This window comes from Miniopterus schreibersii (genome assembly GCF_964146895.1).
Source record: "Miniopterus schreibersii genome assembly, chromosome: 12".
Classification (NCBI taxonomy): domain Eukaryota; kingdom Metazoa; phylum Chordata; class Mammalia; order Chiroptera; family Miniopteridae; genus Miniopterus; species Miniopterus schreibersii.
In genome coordinates this window covers 41,151,503-41,176,674 of record NC_138112.1, presented here as the reverse complement: position 1 = coordinate 41,176,674, position 25,172 = coordinate 41,151,503, and the positions used below count along the sequence as shown (strand labels likewise).

Here is a 25,172-nt window from a genome sequence, read left to right as displayed (position 1 = left end):
GTCTCTCTGTCTCCTCTCCAGGCAGGCTGTCTGCAGCGGGCGCTTCACCAGAGCCGAGGTGCTGACAGGGTGTGGGTGTGGGGAGGACACTCTATGTCCCTTCTTGGACCTTATCGGGAAAACTGAAGTAACTGCTCAGGCCTCAGGCTGGAATTTCGCCCTGGATGACCTTGCTGTGTTTGCTGGGGCCTCCCAGGGACAGCCGGGGTCACACCAGTCAGGAAACAGGCCCCTGCTTGTTGCTGCTCCTGCTCCTCACACACCCTCACCCACCCTCACCCAGTCTCACCCACCCTCACGCACCCTCACCCAGTCTCATCCACCTTCACCCACCCTCACCGACCCTCACCCAGTCTCACCCACCCTCACCCAGTCTCACCCACCCTCACCCAGTCTCACCCAACCTCAAGCACCCTCACCCAGTCTCACCCAGTCTCACCCACCCTCACCCAGTCCCACCCACCCTCACGCACCCTCACCCAGTCTCATCCACCTTCACCCACCCTCACCGACCCTCACCCAGTCTCACCCACCCTCGCCCACCCTCACCCAGTCTCACCCACCCTCACCCAGTCTCACCCACCCTCACCCACCCTCACCCAGTCTCACGCACCCTCACCCACCCTCACCCAATCTCACGCACCCTCACCCACCCTCGCCCGCCTCCGGCCGGCGGGTCGCAGGAGGGTGCAGGGGCCGGGGCCGCCCCTTTCCTGGGCACGTGCAGAATCAGGACCCAGGCTGGGGGCAGGGGGAGGGTATGAATCGCGGTGCCCGGGCCCTTAGCCCGAGAGGAAGCCCTCCCGGCCGAGGGCGCGGGGCCCCCGGAATGCCCGGAGAGGCCCTGGGGTCGGGACGCGTGGGCTTCGGCCCAGCCCGGTCAGTGCCGCGTCCCCCGGGCAATTGCCTCACTCCCGCCGCTTGCCTCCTCTGTAAGCGGCGCCAACTTTCCGGGCTGCTGGAGACAAAACGAGATCCGCGGGGTCGGCTCAGCGCCTGCGGGCCCCTCAGCCCCCCCCCCCAGCCCTGCGGAGGAATTGAGGGGACGAGGCCGGGCGCACCCTGCGGGACCCGACCCCTCCGGCCCGAGCGGGACCGCGGACCCCGGGCAGCCCGCGGGGGGGCGGCGGCCCGGTCCTGCCGGCCCGCGGCGCTCGCCTGCCCCCTGGCGGCCCCCGCCGGCCTCGCCCCGCGCGCCTGGGCCCGTGGCCTCGTCCCCCGCAGGCGCGGCCCCTTCCCCGCCCCGGGCCGCGCCGCGGGCCGCCGTGGAGGCGCCGGGGGCCCCCGCTGCAGGCGGCCGAGCTCCCGCGTCAAGCCCGCGGCCGCGGCCCGGGCGGGGCGCACCCGGCAGCCGCCTGGAGGGGGCGCTGAGCGGCCGCGTCAGGCTCTGCGCCTGCTTCTCTGTTTCCGCGCTCAGGGTGTATTACTTTGTGCTAAGGGAAAAGAACTACAAACTTCATTTTTTAAAAATCACATGGGGGCCTGATTGGCCGGCCTGTCCCGGGAATTCCGCAAGTTTGGGCCCAGTTTCTATGACCTCTACTTGAATGAAGTCTGTGGGAGAAATGACCCATCCTTCACATGTGCTGGGACTCACTTTTAAAAAAAATATATCCTCACCCAAGGATATTTTTTCCATTGCTTTTCAGAGACGGGGATGGCAGAGAGAGGGAGAGAGAGGCATCGATGTGAGAGAGACACTGACTGGCGGCCTCCCGGCTCCATCCCGCCAGGCCCAGGATCAGCCTGCAGCGAGGTGCGTGCCCTTGGCGGGACTCAAACCCGGGACCCACGCTCTAACCACTGAGCAGAATCCCGCGTTACTCACTTTCTTTAAGAAGAAAAGAAGGGCCCTGGCTGGGTAGCTCAGTTGGTTAGAGCGCTGCCTGATAGCCAAGGTTTCGGGTTTGATCCCCGGTCAGGGCTCATACAAGAATCAACCGACGAATGCATGAATAAGTGGAACAACACATCGATGTTTCTCTCGCCTCTCTCTCTCTCAAATAAAGGAGGGGAAGGAGGGAGGGAGGGAGAGAGGGAAGGAGGAAGGAAAAAATTGCTCCCAACCTCAGGATAGGGTGGAGTAAATGTTCCAAATGGACCAGAAGCTGGTTTCCCTGTTGTCTCCGAGGACATATGACTATTGAGGATTGTTGAGGACAGGGACTTATTTCAGAAAGGGGCAGTTAAAAAGCCAGCATTTACTAAGCACCTACTAGGTGCCATGTGCTGGCAATGCAGCCATGAGGCCAGTGTCTTGCCGGTAAGGCGCTCTGGGCTGCCCTTTGAGGACGTTCATCAGAGCTGCGGTGCTGGGGGGGCCTCACCCTCCCGCTGTTGAGGCAGAATCAGCAAGAACATCGAAAGTGGCCATGGGAGCCACAGCTGCTGTGCCAGGTCCCGGAGGTAGAGGGAACAGCTCTGGCCCCACAGCAGAAAAGCTGCACTGGCCACCCAGGAAGCCACGGCATCCCGAGGGAAAGCAGAGGCTGGGTCCTTCGGGCTCTGCTGGGAGGCAGCAGTCACAGGCCTCTGAGATCCACTTCACGACCAGGTTGGGCCCCCAGAGGGCTGCTGTGACTGGAAGTGGGGGCCTTCCTGGGCGGGAGCCCCCAACCTAGGACCTCATGTGTTCACTCAGCCATTCAAACGTGTCAAACGCCTCCCTTTGCAGGACACCTCGGAAGTGACACCTGCCGGTGGAAGTGCAGAAAGAGCAGCTGGTGTTTCCCAAGCTCTCGGGTCATCTTGCATGGCTGACCTGCCTCAGTCACCTGTGGGATTTTCTCAGAACTTGCCAGTCCACCCACAAAATCCCCATTTTTCGGCCTGGCCCAGCCAAGATGGAAAGCCCCTGGTCACATGAGTCTCTAAAGAAAATGCACCAGGATGAGAGGAGATGAAACTGTGGGGGTGAAGCATGTCTCTGCTATGTGGAGAAATCTTGACAGACCCCATGTGCCTCCAGATGTGACACTCAGAGGGCATGTGACCCATGCAGATCTAGAATCTCACTCAAGGTGACACAGTAAGGTAGAACCCATCTCTCCTTCCCAGCTCAGTGCTTCTGAAGACCAAGCACTGCCCGCTTGCTCTCAGGCCGTGAGGGCAGCCACTCGGAAAAGAAGCCATTCACTCTGTCCCTGTAGCTATGTTCCCGCAACTGTGCTGTGAGGAGTGCGGGGCCTTGGGCTCCGGGAGAAATCTCCCCCGTACACCTTTTTTCAATAACTTGTGTTTTCCCTGTAAAATGTTTCAGACACCAATGCCCTCCAAATGGGAACAGAGAGCCCAGTGGGCAGCGTTGGACAGAGATGCTTCATGAGAGGAGGGTGCATGGCCTGGGCTTCTGAGGGGGTGGAGGGATAGATGAGCAGGGGCTGGCAGGAGTCCTGCCACCAGTCTGTGGGCAGACAGTGTGTCTTCTCAGGGAGCTAGCCCAGGACAGTCCTGGCTGACCCATCAGGAGGGGTGACCATAAAAGAGGAGGGGAAACATAGAAAGTGGGGCCCAGGGCCTTCTCTCAGAGACCCATGGGCTGCTGGTCAAAGCAGAGTGTTGGCTGAGGGGAAGAGGCTGGTGACATGGGACAGGAAATGAGGGATTCAGATGGGGAGGGGGCAGGCTACTGGACTGGGGCTGAACGTAAGGGGGTTTGCTAAACAAAGCTTCCCTCTCCTCACTCACTTCTCACACCCTGGGCCTTCAGCAGGGCACTGTGGCCTGCTGTTGAGGAGGTGGGCATAGCCGGGGAGGAGGACCCTCATTCCTATGGGTGCACACCCTTAAGAAACAGTGTGCATGGTGGGGACAGAAGGAACTGAGGCTAGCCCTGGTTGGAACTTAGTGTCCACCACAATTTACCCATGACCCAGGGCCAAAGGCTCAGCCACCACAGAAAGGTCAATAGAAGTTGAGCGTGGAACTAGAGCGTGGACATGTGATTAGCTGGGTGGTGGGGGCTAGAAACAGAGATGAAAATGTTTGATACCTGCCCTGGCTGGTTGGGTTGAGGCATTAGAATGCCCACCCATGAACTGAAGGGTCTCAGGTTCGGTTCCAGTCAAGGCCACGTACCTCAGTTGCAGGCCCTGTTCGGCTCGCGTGCGGGAGGCAACCAATCAACGTGTCTCTCTCACATAGATGTTTCTCTCTCCCCCTTCCTTCTACTCTAAAAAAAAAAAAATCAATGGAAAAAATATCCTCGGGTGTGGATTAACAACAAAAATGTTTGACATCCAAATGTACTTAAAGGACCTGCAAGGAGGCAGGTGGTGTGATGACCCTCATCCTAGGAAAGGGTCAGGATCCCAGGGGCCTGGACCGCTGACCGCTGGGGACCAGCCAGCCGTAGCATTCTGGAGACACTGTGGTTACAAACAGTAAGCTGCACACATCTCTAGTGTCAAGCTGATACATTTTACTTGTATAACCACTGCCTGTTTCCAGCATCCCGGAAGGTTCACTTGTGCCCTTTTCCAGTTAACACTCTCGCCCCCACACACACCCCTGGGTAACCACGATTCTGACCTTGGAATCCACAGATTTTGCTGTGCCAGTTCCGGAGATTAATATAAATGGAATCATTCAGTATGTCCTCTGTGTTTGGCTTCTTTGCTCAACATAATGTCTGAGACTCATCCACGTTGCTGCAGCTCTCGGTGATGTTATTTTAATTAAATGCAGTGTCCTGTCTGACTACACAATTCATTTATCTGTTCCGTACTGATGGGCGTTCAGGTGTTCCTGGTTTGGGGCCATCCTAAAGAAAGCCGCTGTGACCCTCCTGTGGGGTCTCTGGTGGACATGTGCCTCCTCCTGGGAGTGGAACTGCTGGCCCGAAAGGCAGCTGTATCTTAGCTTTAATAGGTGCTACCCAATAGCTTCTCAGAGTTGAGGGGTGACTTTTATAAGCCTCGAAATGAATGTATAAAGAAGTAGAGGGGGAGAGGAAAGAAACATATTCCTTACACTGTGCCCAAGATGGATTCTTTCAGTAAGCTTTGAGCACCTGCTATGAATTGGTGAAAGCTGGGCAGAGCCTCTTCCCCCTCCCACGTGGCCTGACCTTCACCTGTCCTCACTCCTCCAGGGCAGCTGTACCTGGCCCCCGGCCAGCACTCCCGGAGGGCACAAGGGAGGCTTTGCCGAGTGGAACTGGTGCCAGGACTCCGCAAGGTACATCACCAGTTGGCAGTACATCGGAACACATCCCCCACCAGCTGCTGAATGGTTCTGACAGACCCTCCCTGTGCTTAGCTCAGCCACGCAGGGAAAGAAATCAAGGTCATGGCAGCTCTTTCACGTCACGCCTCAGCAACCTGCATCACGGGCTTTCAGACAGATCCAGAGCAATTCCCTTCGATCTATGTGGAAAAGGCATTGTGTTTCTGAAGCACAATGGCCCCCACGGGTGCCAAAGCTCCTGCTCACCACTTTCCTCCAGCTCACAGAGCAAACGGCCTCTCTCCCTTCCAGATGCACCCTACGTATACCACAGAGGTCAGCTCCTGGGATGCCTAAAAGGGAAACCCTGCCTCCTAGAGCCTGCTGTGTTCTGGGCAATAAAACCTGCCTTTCTATTGAGCAGATTTTCCCAACCGCAGCACTATTGACACCTTAGGCCGGAAAATTCTTTGAAACCCAGGGCTGTCCTGTGAATTGTGGGACACTTGGCAGTATCCCTGGCCTCTACCCACTAGATGCCAGTAACACCCCCCTGTTGTGACAACCAAAAATGTCTTGAGACATTGCCAAATGTCCCCTGGGGGGCAAAAATCATGCCTGGTTGAGAACCACTGCAGTACAGAAACAAGTGTTTAAAGAAACGCCAACCAGTGCGTTCTCTCCCTAGAAGGGAAAGATCAGCTTCCCGAGACAATCAAGCTGGATCAAGTGGCCTCCTTTGTCCACAAAAGGGGTTTTAATCTTGGCAACCAAAACAAAACAATCTTGGCAACCAAAACAAAAAACCACACTATTTACTCTGGTAAATCGGAAAGAAAAACTGAAAGACAAATGAATTTGGGAAACCAGAGGTAAGAGGACTTGGAGGTAAGAGGAACAATGGGGGAGAAATTGCCTCTGTAAATTCCCGTTGGGGAGGTGACACACCGGCCACGGTTTCCCACATCCGTGACTCAGACACCAAACACGAGGCCACAACTAACTTCATGATAGCACTGGTGTGGGGTTTACACTCCAAACCTTGTGTTTTCAGGAAGTGTCCCTACACCAAATCCCTCTCATTGTATAAAAATACATACGTGCGGGCACACATGCACACACACACACACACACACACACACAACTTTGCCCTATTATTTTATTAAATCAGTTTTAAATGTACGTTCTGGTATTTTTTAATTTTCTTACTGAGTCCATTTTTTTTTAAAAACCATACAAAATATTTTTAATATATCTTAGAAAATTAGCAAAAAATTAAAGAATTTTCAGCATATTACATTGCACAACACTTAGGTAAGAATGTTTGAAAATCATAAATATTTTGTTCCCTCTCAACATGGCACATGACAAAAATACACTTTTAAAACTTTCTTCATCTATGATTCCTATAAACGATCACATTCCTGTTCATTAAGGTGAAGGCCTGATTACGATGAGCATTCCCACACTCCTGAAACACCTGTACAGTCACTGCAACAGTAAACCACAGGGTGCGTCAGCACGTTGACAGCTGAAACCAATTTAAATCTTAGGAGGAATTCAATTAGTCTCAAAATATCACTCCAAACGGGATTTACTTGGTTCATCTATGTGCTTTGATTCAGAAATACAGCAGGTCCTTGAAAAACATGATTTTGTTCAACACTATTACAACGTTGATGAGATGCTACGGAAACTTAACCCTGGCCTTTATGAACCGGCCTGCAGTAAAACTGGTTTTGCTGTACGTCACTTCGCTTAAGGTCGGAAAGCCTGTTGATGATGTTAGGTGAGGACTCACTGTATCTACCTGAGCCAAAGCACTGTTTAAAGGATTTCTGCCGCCTAGACAGTGCTACCAAAGCCAGGATGTTAGTGACACCGTGCATTAAACAAACCTTCTGCACACATGGACTGCGGCCGCTCAGTCGAGGGGGCCAGCTCGACGTGCAGCTGCTGACTTGTCTGGGAGCGGCACAGTCAAGGGCATCCCACATGAGCTGCCATGCAACTGGCCAATCTACTTTAGAAACAGGTACTCGGAGGGCACATGCTGGCAAAGGAAAAGACAGACCCCAGCCCACAGACGTCTGATCATCCGTGATCCTGAGCACCAGCCCCCGCTCCCCACAAACATGCCGACAAAGTGGCGCAGACAAGAATCTGAGAGCTACACAGGAATTTCCAGAAGCTGCAGTTTTCAAAAGAGTCTATTGAGAGCCTGACGGTGTTAACGTTTTTCCTTTCCAGGTAAGTCCTTGTTTGCAGGGAGATAACCAGGCTTCCTCCGTATAGGGGCCCAACAGGAGAATGAAGGAAGAATTAGAAGCAGCAAAGCCAGTGCCTTTCGTCTTTCGCATAAAGCTTTCCAGCTACACACGGAAGCCACGTCGCGGCTGGGACGGCTGCCAGCGTCACTCTGTGCCCTTCTTTCCCTTCCAGCTCTTCTGTCGCTCTTCCAGTTCGGCCTGGGTGAAGGCGGCAGGGCCCCAGTGAGTGATCAGGTGAGGGTTTTTGGAACCTGAGAGACAAACATGATTTAAATACAGGAAGTACCATATTCCTCAACTAACATGATCATGTTCCCTCAGACAAAGGAGTGATTCTTCTCTGAGGGACATCCATAAACGTCACAGCGGCCAGACAACCGGAAGATGTACACAAAGGGCATTACTGTGGCCTTCTCATCTGTTCAAGGGGAAGTCAGTCCAGAGAAATGTACCCTAAACAGCTTGGTTTCTGTATATTTGGACTGAAGAAGTTTCTTTGAACAATTCAAATATACATAATAAAACAGACAGATAAACTGCATAAACACATTTGAAAGACTGTCACCTGGTTCTATCAGGCGGATCAGCCCTTCGTGCTGGGCCACTTTGTCCTTCCAGCTCTTGGTCTTACTAGTTGCCATCTCCAGCTTCTTTTTCACTCCCTGAAACAGAAGATTTTGGATTAGGCAACACACACTGGTAGTTTAAGAGCCAAATAACAACGAATGACACTCACTACCTGCTGTGGATTTCTCGTTAAGCCCTCCCAGCCACTCTAAGCAGAACTGTCAGCACTCCCACTTTACAGGTGTGGAAACTAGGATTCGGAGCAGGCAAGTGACCTGCCTGAGGTCACACAGAGGACCTAATCCACACTAATTACAGATGAGTGTAAAGTCCTGTGTGCCAGTTACAGCGGCCTGCCTCTTGGCTCCAAATCCACCCTCCCTTGTCCTGCTGGGACTCTCCGTAAGTCTCCCCCTCCAGCTGGCGCCAGTTAAGCTCCACCAGCAGAGGGGACAGAAGGGACACTGAGGGAGGAAGGGGCTCGGCTTCCCAGTTCCCCTGTGCTCTTCTCAGTGGCTCCTGTGGCATGTGGGACACTGGGGTGCTCACCCAGGGAGTTTCAGTGGCACCTTCCTGTGGCAGCTTAGGCCAGTGCCCCAGAGGCGGCCTCCCGGTGAGTTCGGCGGGCACAGCACCTCCACGGGCTCTCCTGCCACCCAGTGGGCCAAGGAGGCCCAGATTCCAGCACTGGGCTTACAGGGACCCTCTTCCAGATGTGTCCTTCCTGGGTGCTCTGCCTCCGTCCTGGGGGCAGTGGCTGCTTCCTGCACCTGCCATTCCCATGTTCTTAAGATTTTTATCGCTTCGTAGTTAATCCCTGTTATAGTTACTACTTCTTTATATTAAATTTCCCTGTTCAGTTTCTGTCTTCTGATTGTGTGGTTTCCACCTCCTGACTAGACTCTAGCTGATATGCCTCATCACCTGTAAAAGCTTCTTTCTTCTTACTTACAGCTAAACAAATGTTCTTATTAAAAAATGTTTGTTTCTAACAGTTTAAATGCACACATTTGCCGGGGTAAGTGTACCTCATATTGCTCGAGCGCCTCCTTCCGCTCCAACTCCAGCTGCGCCAGCTGTGCCATGGCTTCTTGCAGGGCCTGCTCCTTCATGACGCGCTGGTTCTCCAGCTCCTGCTTCTCCGCCTCTGTCATCTGGATGGCCTGCTGCTGCTCCAGGTGCCACCTCTCCAGCTCCGCCCTCTTGGAAGACTCTTCCTCCAACAATCTGCAATGTGGGAGCCCAGGATCGAAGGTGCCCGGGTCACACCTGACCCCGCACGTGACGGAGGCACTTCGAGCAGAAAAGAGTATCTGAGGTCATCTAGCCTCTGTCATTACAAGGAGGAAACTCGGAGCCAGAGAGGCCCATGTTCGCAGGAAGGCAACGTCACCCACGTGTCCTGCTCCAAACTCTTTTTCACCCTCTTTTGGAAAAAAAAGTAATAACATTTAGAAGGACTTAATGTGCCACGAACTGGGCCAAGAGTTGTGTGTTTTCTACATTAATCCTCACAATAAGCTGAAGTACTATTATTATCCCCATTTTAGAGATGAAGAAAGTGAGGCACAAACGTTAAGCAGCCTGTCCTAGGTCATTTGCCTGGCAGGTGGCAGGGCCAAGTTCTGAAATCTGCCTGGTTACTGTAACATTAAACATTTTTCATCTAGTAAAAATGTTTCATCTAGGAAAGGCTGACATCTGAACTCATAAAGGTGAGGGAAGGAGCTAACAAAATGTAGAATAACAACAGATACCATTTACTGAACAATTACTATATGCCAAGCACTTGACGTTCATCATCGCCAACCCCCCCAAAACAAGGCACTATTTCTACGTTAGATGGAGCAATCAAAAACCAAACTCACAAGTAGCAATGGATTTCAACCTAGGTCTGTGTGACTCCAAAATGTTACAATAATAGGCTGCCAATCTGCGCATTTCCAGGTACATAGGTATTTAAATAAACTAAACTAACAGGCCAAACCTGTACCCAAAGCACAGAAACTGTGGTCAGATGCCAGCCCAGGGCAGGATGCACCTCTAGTGTCTGGACCATCAGTAACAAGTCCCACAGCAGGCCAGTCACTACCACCTAAAACCAACAGCAAAGGAAGTGAAGTAACAGATTGCACACCCCTTATCTGACCACCCTCCAACTCCTCCACCCCACCCTCCAACCACAGCACTGTCAAAATTCCCTCTACAACACCCTGCGAGGTGGTTACCCAATTCAACTTAGATACTCTGTGCGGTCGGCTGCTCACTGCTGCACCGATCAGGCCAGTTTATTTACGGGCAGCCTCAATCCTTAGAAAGTGCTTCCTCAGCTAAGATAAGCTCTCCCATCTCCTATCCCTAGCTCCACGAAGGGCCAACCTGTGCCCCTTGGCCTGTGTCTTGGACTGTGATGGCGGCACCTGAACACACACTACAAATGGGGTCCGACCAGTGCATTTATTTACTTGCTCCACCTGGATCTACTACCCACCTTCCGTGGTCTTTTCTAGATACTGGGGGTGCAGCAGTGAATGAAACTGGAAGGAACCCTTTCTGCATGCCAGCGTAAAAGTATGGAGGGGGGATGGATGTTTGCAGTGTTTAGGCTGCCCGGCTTCTGAGTCCCCTTCACATTCTAGAAAACTTGGCACAGGAGGTGTCTTGACAGAAAGTAGGACGCATCCCCCACCTCAGAAGCCACAGGCGACACCTGCCCTCCCACCCCTCAGCAGCCAGGACACAGTGAAAGCTGGAACTGGGCCTGGCTAAGCAGCTGCCTCTCTTGGATCTTTGACTCTGAGGCAACTGACACAAAGAAGCAGAAACAGTAGAGAACTTATCTTGCTGGTGGCAGCAATATCCACTATCAAGTGGTGGCAGGAGCAACCACTGACACGCAGTGCTAATGTTGGCATCGGTGGCCTTCTGACTGGACTCTTCCCGTGGCCTGGGCTGGGCTGTGGTTTAGGCGGCTCGGCCACCCTTGGTTCCTGGTCTGTGTTCCAGGCCTGGCCACCTGCTTCTCTGTGGAACTGGTAAATTACTCAAGAATCTTCCAAGAAAGTATTTACTTTAGCTAACCCAAGTTGATTTCTGTGGTTTGCAAACAAGCCCCTGACCAAAGAATTTAACCTCTCTGTGCCTCAGTTTCCTCATTTACAGAAAAGATATAGGAACAACACCCACCATCTGTTTGCTGATGCATTAAACACGATAGTGCCTATCGCGTAGAAAGTGCTGACTACATAGCAGCTCTTATTATTACAGAGGGACTGTTGCCTCATTAGCTCCGGATCCTTCACACTCACTGAGGCTGCCTGAGAGCACATGAGGTCTTTGGCAATCACATCACAAGGAGGTAAAACTCCTAATCTTTTCCAGTGAATTGCTATTTAGCCAGGTCTCCTGCATCCTATGCTTGTTCTATTGATATTTTAAATGATGTTCTTGGTATCAAACCATCATTCCAGCCTGTCAGTATCTTTTACGAACGCTTATTTTGACATTCTACATATCATCTGTCTTCCTCATCAGCAAACGAGATAAAGGAACAGAAGCCAGCACTCTGATTACAAAGCCAGGCCTTACATCGAGCACTTTGCAAGCATTATCTCACTTAACCTTCACAACCCTACGAGGCTGGCAGCTAGCTTTATTTTACAGACAAGGAACTGAAGGCTCAACGCAGTGGAATAGCTTTCCCAAAATCACACAGCTAGAAAGTAGCTGGGAATCAAACACACTCCAGAGCTCGGTTCCTAACTGCCTTCAAATACATGAAAAGTACTATCACACAGGAGAGACTGTTGCTCCACATGGCCCCAGTGAAGAGAACTTGGACCTATTTCCTCATTCACAAAACACCCCGTGGGTGCCTGCCGTGTGCCAGGCACTGCGCCAGCTGCTGAGAACACAGACAGGACTGGAGTATGCTACGAGGCCTGACAGGCCCAAAAGTGCAGTGGGTGGGAGTTATAACGGGGTGGATTATGGCTCGGCCTCAGAACTTTCCAATAGCTGGGTTGTCAAATGAACAGTTTTCTTCTGAGTTCCCGTTCAGAAGAGGCTAGATAACCTTCAGATTACACATCAAAAAAGCAAACTTCAATTTTAATATATTTAAAAAATGACGAGACCCAGATGGCTCAAGTCAAAGTCCTTGAACTTTGTAAATGTAAACAATTTAAGTATCTCTGGGGAAACTTAAGACACTGACAGAGAAAGGGTCACCCACTGGAAGAACAGGATGCCAAGTAGTCTAAGAATGACTCGCTATTGCTGCCCTTGACTTTCCTACCCAGAAAGGCCTATTGTGACAACAGGACAGCCTCTGGGACTTCGGCAGAGGGACTTGTCTCACTTTAAAATGACCACTAGAGGGCATCAGTTTATCCATTTCAAGTTCCAAAAGCTAAGTTGAAAGAAAAATAATTTAGAATAGTAAAATAATTATATTCATAAAGTGGCCTTTGCACACCAAGAAAAAGTTAACTTTTGTGCAGTAATTTCAGCTTACTGGTGCAAATCTGTACATATGTACTAGCTACATTTGCATTCAAAAGGTTGAAACCATTTTGCTAGGCACTTAAATCTGAGTGTACAGAACAACTGGCCAGCGTTTTTTAAAATAACAATACTCATGCCTGGCTCCTACCCACGGATATTTTGACTCAGTAAATGTGGGACAGGCCCTACATGTGTATTTTTTAAAAGCTTTGCAGGTGATTCTGATATTTAGCACTGGTTAAAAACTACAAGTTTTATTATCCAAAATTGTCCCTTATTCAAAAGATCACTCATTCGATAAACAGAAAATAACTAATACTTCAAAAGCTTTCCAGAGTTTACCTGGTTCCCTCTGTGATCTAATCTCTGCTGTGTTCTAATCAACCTCTCTCAAAACTGCAGGGCAGTAATACATATGGCATAGCTCACCTGTAAATTCTCTGCACAGGGTAATCTATCTATAAACTCCCAACATACCAAAAATTGTAAAGAGGCTCAAAAACCATCCTGTGTCCCTTAGAATGCCTCTTTTTGGAAGTCACATGGGACTCAAGCCTTCCCAATAAGTGGTTCTTGTGCCAACATCACTGCCAATGGCAACTGGGTGTCAGCTCCAAGAATCTAGTTAACATCACAGAACATGGAACACACACTTGTGGGCCTGCAAGTGCCAGGTAATATGCTAAGCGTTTAATTTTCTATTTAGAAGATAATTTTTCCTTAACAGAATTACAACTGTCAAAACCTGTTTATTTTTGAAGTCATTTTGGCGAAGTATACAACAAAGACCTCTTCTCCTCCTGCCTAAATATTAAACAAACCTCCTTAGCTGCTCCACGTGGAACGGCAGGCATGGAAAATCTACCCCAGGCCGTCCCACCACTGTTCCCCAAAACAGGGGGTCACAGCTCAAAGCCTGCGTGCACCTGCACTGACCCGCTGCTGCCACCAGGTAAGTTTTTAGTGCTGACAAGACATCTCAAAGGAACACAAATGGGGAAGCAGTCAGGAGCTGAGTGGAGAGCCGAATGCCCGCTGGGGCCTTCCTTCCACCTCGTCTTTCCTGCTGCTACAAAGGCCAAAAGTTCAGAGTTCTCATCCGAGAACACGACTATCATAAATAGCAAGCCTGACTTTAAAAGCTCTAAGGACGCGGCGGGGGGGGGGGGATCTAGGTTTTAAGAGCTTCTAAAAGTAAGATTTCAAATAATTATTATTTAAGGAATGTCACAATTCCTGAATGACCAAATGGAAACTGCTTATTTCCTCCTTACCCCCCAAAAGTGGCTGCAGCTCTGGCGTGAAGCAGGCCCTTCTCCCTACCAAGGGCCGTTCTCTGGTCTGGAACAGGCCGATGAAGCCAGGGTCTCACCAGAGCTGATCCGGGCCCACGGACATTCTGGAATATGACTAGGGGCACCCACCCAGCATACCCGAGGCTGCTCTAGAATAGATATAGGTCAGTCTGCAGCCCAGAAGCAAGGCTCTGCCCATGCCCCAGCCTGAGGATAAACAATGCAGCCACCAAGCCGCCAGGGCCTGTCCCATCTGGCAGACCCTCTCCCTCTCCGCCAGCGCAAGCCACTCCTGGAAGCCGGAGGTAAAGGCACGGGGCACAAGCTGATCGGGCACCTGGCCTGGAGCTTCCGCACGGTCTCTTCGTCCTGCCGGGCTTGTCTCTCGTCCTCGAGCGCCTCCTGCAGCTTCAGGTACATGTCTTCCAGCTCCTGTACTCGCTGCAAATACTGTTCCAGTTCACAGGACTTTTGGGCAACCTGTTCTTCCATCTGCTGTCTGATCTGATGGTACAAAAGGGTCATGTTTAAATGCAGGTGCCTTCACCTTCAGGGACACCCACCCACTCCACCACCGTCCTGAGGGGTTGCCACAGCCCACAGCTGCAGCCCATCAGGAGGGGGGCCCTGCCCTTCAGTCCTTGATCGGAAAACAGAGGAATAGAGCGCCCCGCTCCCAATGCCAACACCAGGACCACACCTGGGCCTGGGACGAACTGCAACCCCAGAGCCACTTTCCTGCCCCAGTACATTCTCCATCCCTTCCACTCCACACTTCAGAATCAAGTGAAGAAAAAAAACACGTTTCCCTGTAAAATTTCTCTTTAAATTCTTTTTTGTCTTAAAGCTACAAGCTCTTTTCCAACAGAGTCTTCTCTAAAAGGAATGAACCTTTCCCCAGGCAGAACTGCCAAAGGGAAAGGAAACACTGGTGGGCAGAGACTCCTGCACTTACCTAGCACCTAGCACCCCCTCCGTCTCCCTCCCTAGGGCACCTCCAGCCCTGGGGGGGATTCAAGCAGGTAACTTAGTGTCCTGACAAGTTTATGGTCTCTCCCTTCCGGATTTAAGAGTTTGAATCTCTGCCTTAACAATGAAAAGACAAGCACATCCTAAATATAGCAGCACACATGCACATATGTGTCTTCAGTTTATAAACTATTTTCACTTGTATTAGCTCACTTCATCCTCACAAGTCACGGCAGATCACATGATAACCCCTCTAATTCAAAGAAGAGAAACAAATGATCAGTAAGCAGCAGAGGAAACAAACCCAGACCCCTGGCAGTGTGTGTGGGACCCCTTTACATCACAGCTGCCCTCCTCTCACAACTCGAGTATGTCCACCTCAACTCTAAGCCACAGAAAGTTCCCAAAGGCAACATGATGAGAACCTGTTTAATAGGCGCCGGGCCCCGCACTCTCCCACACGTTTAGGACTCAGTGTGAGAAGACCTGCCAACTACCTGAATCCTGGGTCCCTTGGGGACGGGAGCCTCTAGGATGAATCAGAGCTGCCAAGAGCAGCAGACCAGAATTCCTACGTTCTCATGATTTCAGAAGCCTCTACTTTGCTCATTAGAGGAGATATGTCATGGAACCTATGCGTACTTTTTCCACAGCTACTTATTTCCCAAGCGAAGACTCTTTGAGAAGGAAAAGGGATGCTATTAATAATTATACCAGGATGGCAGGGACTATCCCAGTCAAACCAAGACATACAATCACTCTAACCACAGCACTTATCACCCCATCCCTTAAATTTCCACTTCAGGGTCTCAAAAGCAAGGCTTATGTCTTTTACCTTTACATCCCTGGCATGGTGCCCGGCATAGAGAAGGTGCTCGATAAACTGATAATGGACGAAGGAACACACACATAATGTTCCCAGTAGCCCACTGCAAGTCAGTAGCAGAGCCAAGCTGACCTGAGGGCCTCACTGCAGCCTCCCAGGCCTCCGCCCTCCAGCCCAGGGTGGCTCTGAGCGGACGCAGCAGGAGCCTCCAGCCGTGTGGTACTCACAAGCTTCTCTCGCTCCAGCTCTGTGCTGAACCTGGCCTGCAGTTCCACTTGCGTCTCAAGGCGTTTCTTTTCTTCTTCTGCTGCCCGAGATGCTGCTTCTTCCAGTTTCTACCCAATGAAAACCCATCCACAGAGAAGCAGGACATGTTAGAGTGGAAGTGCATTTGGAGAGAGAAAGGGTCCCACTTAAACATATGCAAGAATCCAAACATTTTTAACACTCAATAAATATGGAAAACTTTTAGATCTGCTGGAGTTCCACTCCAACAGTTTCCCCAGTCAACATACAGAAGAAATTAGTTAAATGAATGACTAATGACAAGTCTGAGCAACATTTTGCAATGGAGTCACTGCGTTACATTCACTCGCAAATGCATTCATGAGGTTCGAGATCTATTTCTTGAGTTCGTCCTATACAGTTTTGTCATCTTACACATTATTCCTTAAAACTTTTACCACAGCTCAGTTTCCAGAAGGATGGCCTGAGGAACTCCATGGACCCTTTCCCTAGTGAACCAACGATTAAAAACAAAAACAACCATTTAAAGTCTCTGAGAATTATCCTAAGAGCATACAGCAAATGGAGAACATTGATCCAAAAAAATCACCTAAACCTCAGCAGTGACAGTGAGAGTCTACGTTGAGCCACAGTGCAGCCCCTTCTCTTCCCCCTCAACGTCAGTGAGAAGGAAGCGCTGCCCCATGACAATGGAACCTGGAACACAAGGCTCCCCCACTCCTCACTGCCAGTCCGGGGCCGCGGTATCTCCCCAGGAGGGGCTGGCCACCGGTATTTCTCATCCACCCAGCTTCATGTTGCAGAAACCCTGTTCCAGGCAAGAGCGGCTGAGAGGCCTGGGGCTCTCTTCCTCCACCAGCCCCCACTTACAGGGTAGATGTTCTACCTGAAGTATGACAGGCATGAGCACCTTTGTCCCAACTCACTTGGAGGGCAGAGGCTCCACACTGGGAGAGGCAAACTGAGACCAGAGGTGACCACCGAGCAACAGCTCGTCAAGCAGAGTATCCCTCCAAGAGAAGCAGACCACTGTCTCCACCCCAGCTCCAGAGCATTTGCCCAGGGAGAAAGGCAGGCTCTGAAGCTCTCCCCAAAAGAACTAACTTTATTTAAAACAGTGTAAGGAGTTCCAGCCTTAAGATCTCTTGAAAACAATGGGAGGAAATCTTTTCACTAAATTCCTTTTTATATTTTTAAATTTTGAACCATCTGATTGCATTACCTATTCAAATAATTATATTTTTTAAAGAAACAAAGATAGAAATAAAAGCTATTTTGGAAGGAGGGATGGATAGATAGAACACAGTGAAAATACTCTGAATGGTACTCTAACGCTAGATACATGTCATTATACATGTCCAAACCCACAGAATGTAGACCACCAAGAGTGAGCCCTAACATAAATGATGACTCTGGGTGATATGTGTCAGTGTAGACTCATCAATGGTAACAAATGTACCACTCTGGTGGGGGATGTTGAGAATGGGGAAAGCTATGCATGTGGGGGGGCAGGAGGCTATGGGAAATCTCTGTACCTTCCCCTTAATTTTATCGAATCTAAAACCGCCCTTAAAAAATAAAGTTTTTTAAAAAATTATTTGATTATGGCCTTTAAAAAAAAATCTGTTAATTTATTTAAAAAATAAAATAAAAAACACACACCATGATTTCTTATTCCTTCTTCTGGATCAACTAAGGCCTAGGAAGGCATACAAAATTCACAAATATGTAACCTGATTCCAGGTGATTAAAATATTTATCTGAGCAGCATTTTTTTCTAAAAACGCTTCAATGAAAAATTAGAGAATTTTATTCCTTTCTCTTTATTTTATTTTAGAGAGAGAGAGAGAGGAAAAGGGAGGGAGCAGGAGGGGGGAAAGGGGGGGGAGAGAGAGAGAGAGAGAGAGAGAGTGAGAGAGAGAGGTCTATGTGAGAGTGAAATATCGATCAGCCTCCTGCACATGGCCCCAACCAGGGATCAAACCCTCAACCTTCGGTGTATGGGACGACACTCCAACAAACTGAGCCACACCGGCCAGGGCAAGAATTATATTTCTTGACACACACAAAAAATGAAAGATTATTAAGGGATCTGTAATAATTTTCCAACACTTATCCATCAAATCCCAAATCAGTTGCTTATATAATTCCATAAAGCTGGGTAGTAGGAAAGCTGTCTAAGTGGCCGAGGCCTGGTCAGCTCAGGCAGGCACTCACACAACACGGAGCAGGGCACCCACATGCTGCTGGGAGGCCGGGTTCAGGAGAATTTAAAAGGACACCAGGGGGATGAATCTCAAATGCATGATGCTAAGCGAAAGAACCCAGTCTTGAAAACAAATATACCGAATTATTCCATTTATACGACAATTTGGAAAAGGCAAAAATGCAGGAACAGAACAGGCCACTGGTTTCCAGGCGTTGGGGTGGGGGAGGGCCTGAATACAAAGAGTGGTGTGAAGAAATTCTTTGGGCACTGGAATTGTTCCACATTCTGTCTGTGGAAGTCACAAGAACCTAGGCATGTATAAAAACTCATAAAACCATACATAAACCACAGACTTGCTGTTTGCCATTTCTTTCAAAGACAGGGGACACAGGAGCTTCTAAAATACTGGCGATATTCTATCTTAACTTGGGCAGTAGTTTCAGAAATAGTCGCTGTATTTGTACACACATATTTCACACTCTCCTTTGTATGCATGACCCATTTCGTAATTTTTAAGTTACAAAGGAAGGATGCCAAGCCCACATCCCCACTCTCCTAACACCCACTGCTGCTCTGAGCACCGTGGGTGGAGGAAGCAATAGTCTCATACTGCAGGTGCTCCTCCAGGCCTGTGGCGGGAGTATTTAAAGAGAATGTACTACAGCAGAAGGAGGCGAGGGGCAGGAAGAAGAGCAGCAAGACCTAAGGAGCTATCTTTATTTATTATTATTATTATTATTATTATTATTATTATTATTATTCACCTGAGGATATTTTTTTCATTGCTTTTCAGAGACAGTGGAAGGGGGGGAGGGGGGAGGGGAGGGGAGGGGAGGGGAGGGGAGGGGAGGGGAGGGGAGGGGAGGGGAGGGGAGGGGAGGGGAGGGGAGGGGAGGGGAGGGGAGGGGAGGGGAGGGGAGGGGAGGGGAGGGGAGGGGAGGGGAGGGGAGGGGAGGGGAGGGAGGAACATCGATTGGTTGCCTCCCACATATGCCCCAACCGGGGCCGGGGATTGAGGCTGCAACTGAGGTGTGTGCCCTTGGCCAGGATCAAACTTGAGAACCTTCAGTCTGTGGGCTGTAGGAACAGCTATTTCTAAGATTGTATGTCCACATGGTTCTTAAGATTATAAAAGTATATAAAACTCTTTGCGAATCCACTCAGAGGAAGTCAGCATAAAGTGTGGCATTTTCGTGGGCTGCAAAAAGAGAATCTCACCAGGAATGTGGGGCCTTATACTGATACTGTGGTAATTAACCTAGTTATGAATAACTGGAAAGGACCACAGGGAAGGCCAAATAGTATAGGATGTCATTTGTGCAGCTTTGCCAGGAGGCTGCAGCTTTACACTCCCCAGGGGGCCACCAGTCTATCCCCTGCAGAGTTCTGGGGGAAGGGACTGCAGGGGCCAGGGTGGGGGCGTGGAAGACACATGCCCAGTAAAGTCTGGGTGAAATAGGGAGGGTGATTTCCTGTCATCACACCTGGGAACAGGTCGCTGAGTAGGCATGGCCACTGCAGGTACAGGAAGATTAGAGATATTTAATCTCCTAAACAAAGAAGTTCACTCTCCTGTTCTCCCAGCTCCCCTACATTCGCCCACAGGGCCCACACCATGTGGGCCCCACGCACGATGGACTGATGGACTGCAACTAGCCTAATGATGTACGAACCCAATTCCAACATGGAACAGAAACTCTGGACACTGGCTCTGCTTTTACTCTACTGAATCCCCAGCTGCACGTCTTCCAGGACCGGATTAAGGAAAATGGGACTTTGGAAACCTAGAGATGTAATTCCATGAAGATAAAAATCACTCATCCTCCCATGCGAGTCTCAGAAAATTCCTTCTCTTGAGATATCCTAAGGATCCCACCCCAAGCATTCAGTGGGGAAAGGGACACCCCACTTCCACTGATAACATACTATAAGCAACCCCCATACCCAAGGGCAAAGGTGCTGCAGGACACAAAGGGTCTTTCAGTTCATGGTTAGCATGAGCTCAGCGATTCAGGAAGACAGGCTCTGCCCAGAGGTGTCCCAGATAAAGACCGTGCCCACAACTGGGCACTCCCCCCCCCAAAACCATGACAAAACCAGGGAACAAGGTCTCCCAGTGACCGTTAACAACTACCCTGTACAGCCTGTGGCACCTGATCTCCTAGTCCTGAGATGGGAGGAGAAGCTGACCCGGCTCCACCTCTGACTCCACACAGTAAGTAAAACCCACAATTCTACACTAAAGGTCTTGCAAGGTCCTCATGAGTGAAGATGGGAGTGAAGAGGGAAAACGAAAAGAGCAACAGACTCTGCCCAGGTCACCAAAAGCGACCTTGACCTCTTAGGGGAATAAAATTTCTCGTCTTTCTCTGACAAAATTCAACTGTGCTCATTCTTATAAATATGCTTTTCTGATCAATGAAATGTCCCTGCTGCCCTGAGACCCTCACACTCGCGGGGCTGGGAAAACCAGGGTGTCTCGCGTGGTGTAGATACGCTTCCTGAGAACACAGTTCAACAACAGAGAAATCTCCCTAAACTGCAGCGACCTGGTCTTGGTAAAAGCAAAGCTGGGAAGCGAGCAGCGGTGGCTCCTGCGATGCAGAGCCGCCCCGGCTCCCACCTTCCTCACGGCCTCCAGCTCCCGCTGCTTGTTTTCGTTGGCAGCCTGCAGCTCCTTCATCTGCCGCTCCAGCTCCTCCTGCTCGGCCAGCAGCTTCTTCCGGAGCTCTCGGCGGCGCTGGCGGGCTTCTTTGTGCGGTGGGGGGCTACCCACCTTCAGCAGATGGATGGTAGAGTGAATGGCTGTGAGAGGCATAGGAGGAAAAAACGGGAAGTACCTGTTATTCTCTGTAAGCCTAACATCCAAGTGGCACAGTAGGAAGAAGCCAGACAGGACCAGTGTAGACTCTGAGTCTGCCCCTGAGGAGCGGGGTGACCCTGAGCAAGTCACACAGTCTCCTGCGGTGTCGGTTTCCTCATCTCTAAAATGAGAGAGATGATCTCTAAAGCCACTTCCAGCTCCAAAATTCCAAAATTGCATATCTGTGCTTAAACAGATGATTGTTTCAGGAATATCACACACATTTGAAGAATTTATTTAAAACACTTTCAACTCCCTTCTCCATACTTCTCAAAAGGCTAAATACAATTTAGCCAGAGTAAGGGCTGAGACTCGAAGTTCTGATGCCCGATTTGCTACCTGCTGTGTTTAGTTTGCCCGACAACTACGCCTCTCAAAACCATCTCCCTGTACACCCCCTTCCTGAGATGATAACAGTAGCTACCATTCACTGAATGCCTGCTATATGTATACCCTTTACGTGCATTATCTAATTTTTATATAAAATCTAATTTCTTTCCTGGTTGTTTCAATTATAGAAATTTAATTTTTTGAATAGCTAATACTTTTGTTCAAATTCAAAAGCATGAAAGGACATAGAGGAAATCTCTCTCCTACTCCTACCCCCAACTACCCGGTTCCCCCTCCACTAGCAACTAATGCTAAGTTTTTCGTGCCTCTTTCCGGAGATATTTTAAGCATATACAAATAAATATGTATATACGCCCTCCACCTTCTTTTGACACAAACAGTGGCATAACATACTCTTTTGAGCCTTGGTTTTTTTCTTTAATTTATCCTGGAGAGCTTCCCATGTCAGTACACAAAGCACTACACATAAAGCACTGCACAGCACTCCACGAGCAGCTGTACTGTAATTTATTCAACCACTTCCCAATTAATAGACATTTAGGTGGCTTGCGACCTATCACGAACATTTCTGCAATGATGTAGCATTTTAAAATGTGCAAGTATACCTCCATTACTTAATTACTAACCTTCACAACAACCCTGAGAGCTAGTGCTGTTATTGCTCCCTTTCCACAGAAGAGGAAAGCAGCTACAGAATCACAGCTCAGCCCAAGTGACGGGAAAGATTCAAACCTCGCCGGGCTAGCCTCACGCTTAAACCACATCAAAACCGACCCTAGTTTTCAAGATACTATTTTTACTTGAAACTGAGGGTCCCTATGACTTTGATTAAATTTAGTTTTAAATCCTAGCTCTAGAAATCATCTCTCTCTCTACATATATATTACTCAGACCTAGCCTTGCCCCTGGATAATCAGCCCCCTAGGTAATCAGAGAGGCAGCAGAAGGCAGGAGCCTAGGCCTGACTGACGTCACACGGTCTGGACCTGGGGCAGGCTAAGGATAACATCTTGACCTAAGTTATGTTTCAGCTCCTGAGCCCTAAGGTGGAGACCCGCGGGCTACTTTCCCATGAGACCAGACAGAGGGCTGCCAAGCAGACCTCAGAACTGTCCTCAAGACCTGAAGAAATGACTTAGTATCCTCCCCTCACCTCCAGCCGACCAGCTCCCAGCATGACCCTGAACCCCTAACCCCCGGTGTCTTGTGATTTTGCCCTATATAATCTCTAACCTACATGCCATAGGGGAGTCGGGTTTTTATCCTTGGCTCTCCACTTCCGTGTTGGTCATTCAATATTAAACTATTTTTCTTTCTGTACTGCAAACTCCTGCTTTGGGCCAGGGGTGTGCAAACAAACAGACAAACGAAAACACAAAACAAAACACTGAGGTCCTGGTAACTACCTATGTCCAAGAATATCATATTCAGAATCTCCCATGATTTTTTAAAAAATCTGATATAGTGTCTCGTTCTTTATTAATTTTGGCGTAATACGTTAGTTGAAAAGTTATTAAATCAAGTTTGTGTTCTTGAGATAATTATTTGAAACCAGTGATTTCTTGTGAAAATAGCTGATCTTAAAAAATTATTCAAAAGCTACTCTTGTTATTCCTCTTCTGCTTTATATATTACTCAAAACTCAAGATGGCCCCTTTACGATAATTCAGTTGTTAAAAGAGGAAATTCCATACTCTCCCAATAGTAGTAAATAAAACTCAAAATGTCCAGTTTACGATTTTCCCACAAGGTCATTATGAAAATGAAATTGATTAAAAATCTGGAAACGCCTCTCGATTCGTTTTTCTTTAAGCCTCCACGTTACATCCAGAAATAACACAGACAATGAGGAAACAAAGCCTTCGTAGGTTTTATGAGTTGGAAAAGTGGGCAGTCAGAGCTCCCAGGTTACAGCCCAGCCAACAGTAAAAGCTCCCTTACCCTGAATCCACTCCTGCTTCTTCTTCTTGTCCGAGGCACTGATCTCAAAGGTCTTCTCAAAGCACTTTATGAGGAAAAGGCATTTCTTTCCATCTTTGTCAGGCAAAGACTAAAACAGAAAGCTAAATTAGTTCTTTAAGATTTAATTTTATTTTTTAGAAAGAGGGAAGGAGAGATGGAGAGAGAGAAAGAGAGGGAAACATCAACTCGTTGTTCCACTCGTTTATGCAGTTCATTGGATGATCCTTGTATGTGCCTTGACCAGGGATCGAACCCGCACCCTTGGTGCAGCAGGATAACACGAACAACGGAGCTACCCGGCCAGGGCTAAGATTTTATTTTTAAGTGTTTAAATTAATTATTTACACAGATCTGGCTGAAATTCAATGTCAATGAAAACTATAAAAAAATGCATATTACGGATTCACTAATTCTGTCCCCTGGGCAACAATGCTTACAGGAACAATGACTCCTGATTAGTATATGACATCCAGACTGGGATGGGAGAACCATCAGCACCTGGTGGGGATGCCAAGCTTTGGGCTTTCCTAAGCACAGTGACTCATACCTGAGCACATTCCTTACAAGAACCCTGGAAGGTATGTCCATGGAGTTACAAGTGTTAACTCCTATGAGCTCCGAGGCTTCTAAGCCACGGTGATTCCCACGCCTGCCTGAGATGTGCCCTCCTCTCCTCTACCTGCGCCTGCGATATTGTTGCTGGCAAGCTGTGGCTCCTGGCCTGTATCCTTACAAGGAGACTGGTATGGCCTAGACTGGTATGTTACACATCCTGGGACATTAATATATCCATACCATTTCATCCATCAAAATACATTATCATTTATGAGTAACAGCTTAGGTATTTTAAATGTTCTCCAACAAATACAGACCTGGTAATAGTTCAGATATAAATACTCAAAAATGTATGCTCTTGAGGACTTCGTTTCTTTACAGAATTAACAGTTATGAATAAAGTGTCCTGAAAGTCACTCAAAATATTCAAAGGTATTGCTGACATCTTCTTCAGTTTTATTCATTGCACTCAAAATGGCCCACATTTTCTGGCCTATTCATAATTTCAAACATTGTGTTACTGATTTTTTTGCTTTAGTTTCTTTTGGTGACTCTATTTTATTCAATAAATGATTCCTTAAATGTTCAAACAAGTATGATTTAAGCTCTATACTTTGTTCACAAGTATAAGACAGAAAACAAACTCACATTAGAAAAATATTTTGTCAGGAATCTTTAATTTTTAGTTCAGAAACTACTGTGACTTAATGCCTATATTATATTGGCAATAGAAGTTTTAAGATTGTTTTAAGGCTCTGAAGTCTATAAGGAAGATAAACTACTTGAGCAGCAGGGGGCAGCACCAGAAAGAGGTACCAGTAGGCTCTTACCTCCACACAGCAGTTTCCATCCAAGACAATGTCTCCTTTCTTATCTTTCAGATCCTCACTCACATAATACGAAATTATGTTGGGTTTTAGTACAAACCAGCGTTCAGTCCAGTTTTTCCGTCTATGGCCTTTTTTCATCATGTAACCCTGTAAGATATTAAATCTTACATGAATGCCTGTCCTTTTATTTAAAAGAGCTGATACCTCTCTTCCTTGATATTGTTGCCTACTCCATTATCTGACATATGGTCCTCAAAACAATATCAATGTTCTCGCCCTTTGTGGATCATGAGCCCTTTGAGGATCTATGAAGGCTAGGACACCACATCCAGTCATATTCACTCAAGCACATGCAGAAAAAGGCTACACAGAATTTTAGACACAGAGACCACCCCTCCCCTAGATAGAGAGTCGACTTTAGAATCCCTGATGTTAATAGCATTGTGGTTTTTTAAATTCCCTATCTTTTAGGGATGCTTATTGAAATATTTATAGATAAAATGAAATGTCTGAGATTTGTTTCAAGATAATACAGGAGAGGCAAAAGTAGGTAGGGT

General features: G+C 48.6%; 1 protein-coding gene across 1 annotated transcript in view; it reads right to left on the bottom strand.

Annotated features, from left to right (window-relative positions):
* Nucleotides 1–4,402: 4,402 nt before the first annotated feature.
* SWAP70 (switching B cell complex subunit SWAP70) overlaps nucleotides 4,403–25,172 on the bottom strand; it is a 68,745-nt gene continuing 47,975 nt past the window's right edge. The window contains exons 5-12 of the mRNA XM_081154335.1: nucleotides 24,616–24,762; nucleotides 23,210–23,318; nucleotides 20,678–20,859; nucleotides 15,827–15,934; nucleotides 14,142–14,308; nucleotides 9,032–9,230; nucleotides 8,002–8,098; nucleotides 4,403–7,687 (exon numbers count right to left, since the gene is read on the bottom strand). Of these exons, the coding sequence (XP_081010461.1) occupies nucleotides 7,581–7,687; nucleotides 8,002–8,098; nucleotides 9,032–9,230; nucleotides 14,142–14,308; nucleotides 15,827–15,934; nucleotides 20,678–20,859; nucleotides 23,210–23,318; nucleotides 24,616–24,762 (1,116 nt within the window). The 3' untranslated portion in view covers nucleotides 4,403–7,580. The remainder of the gene's footprint in view (nucleotides 7,688–8,001; nucleotides 8,099–9,031; nucleotides 9,231–14,141; nucleotides 14,309–15,826; nucleotides 15,935–20,677; nucleotides 20,860–23,209; nucleotides 23,319–24,615; nucleotides 24,763–25,172) is intronic.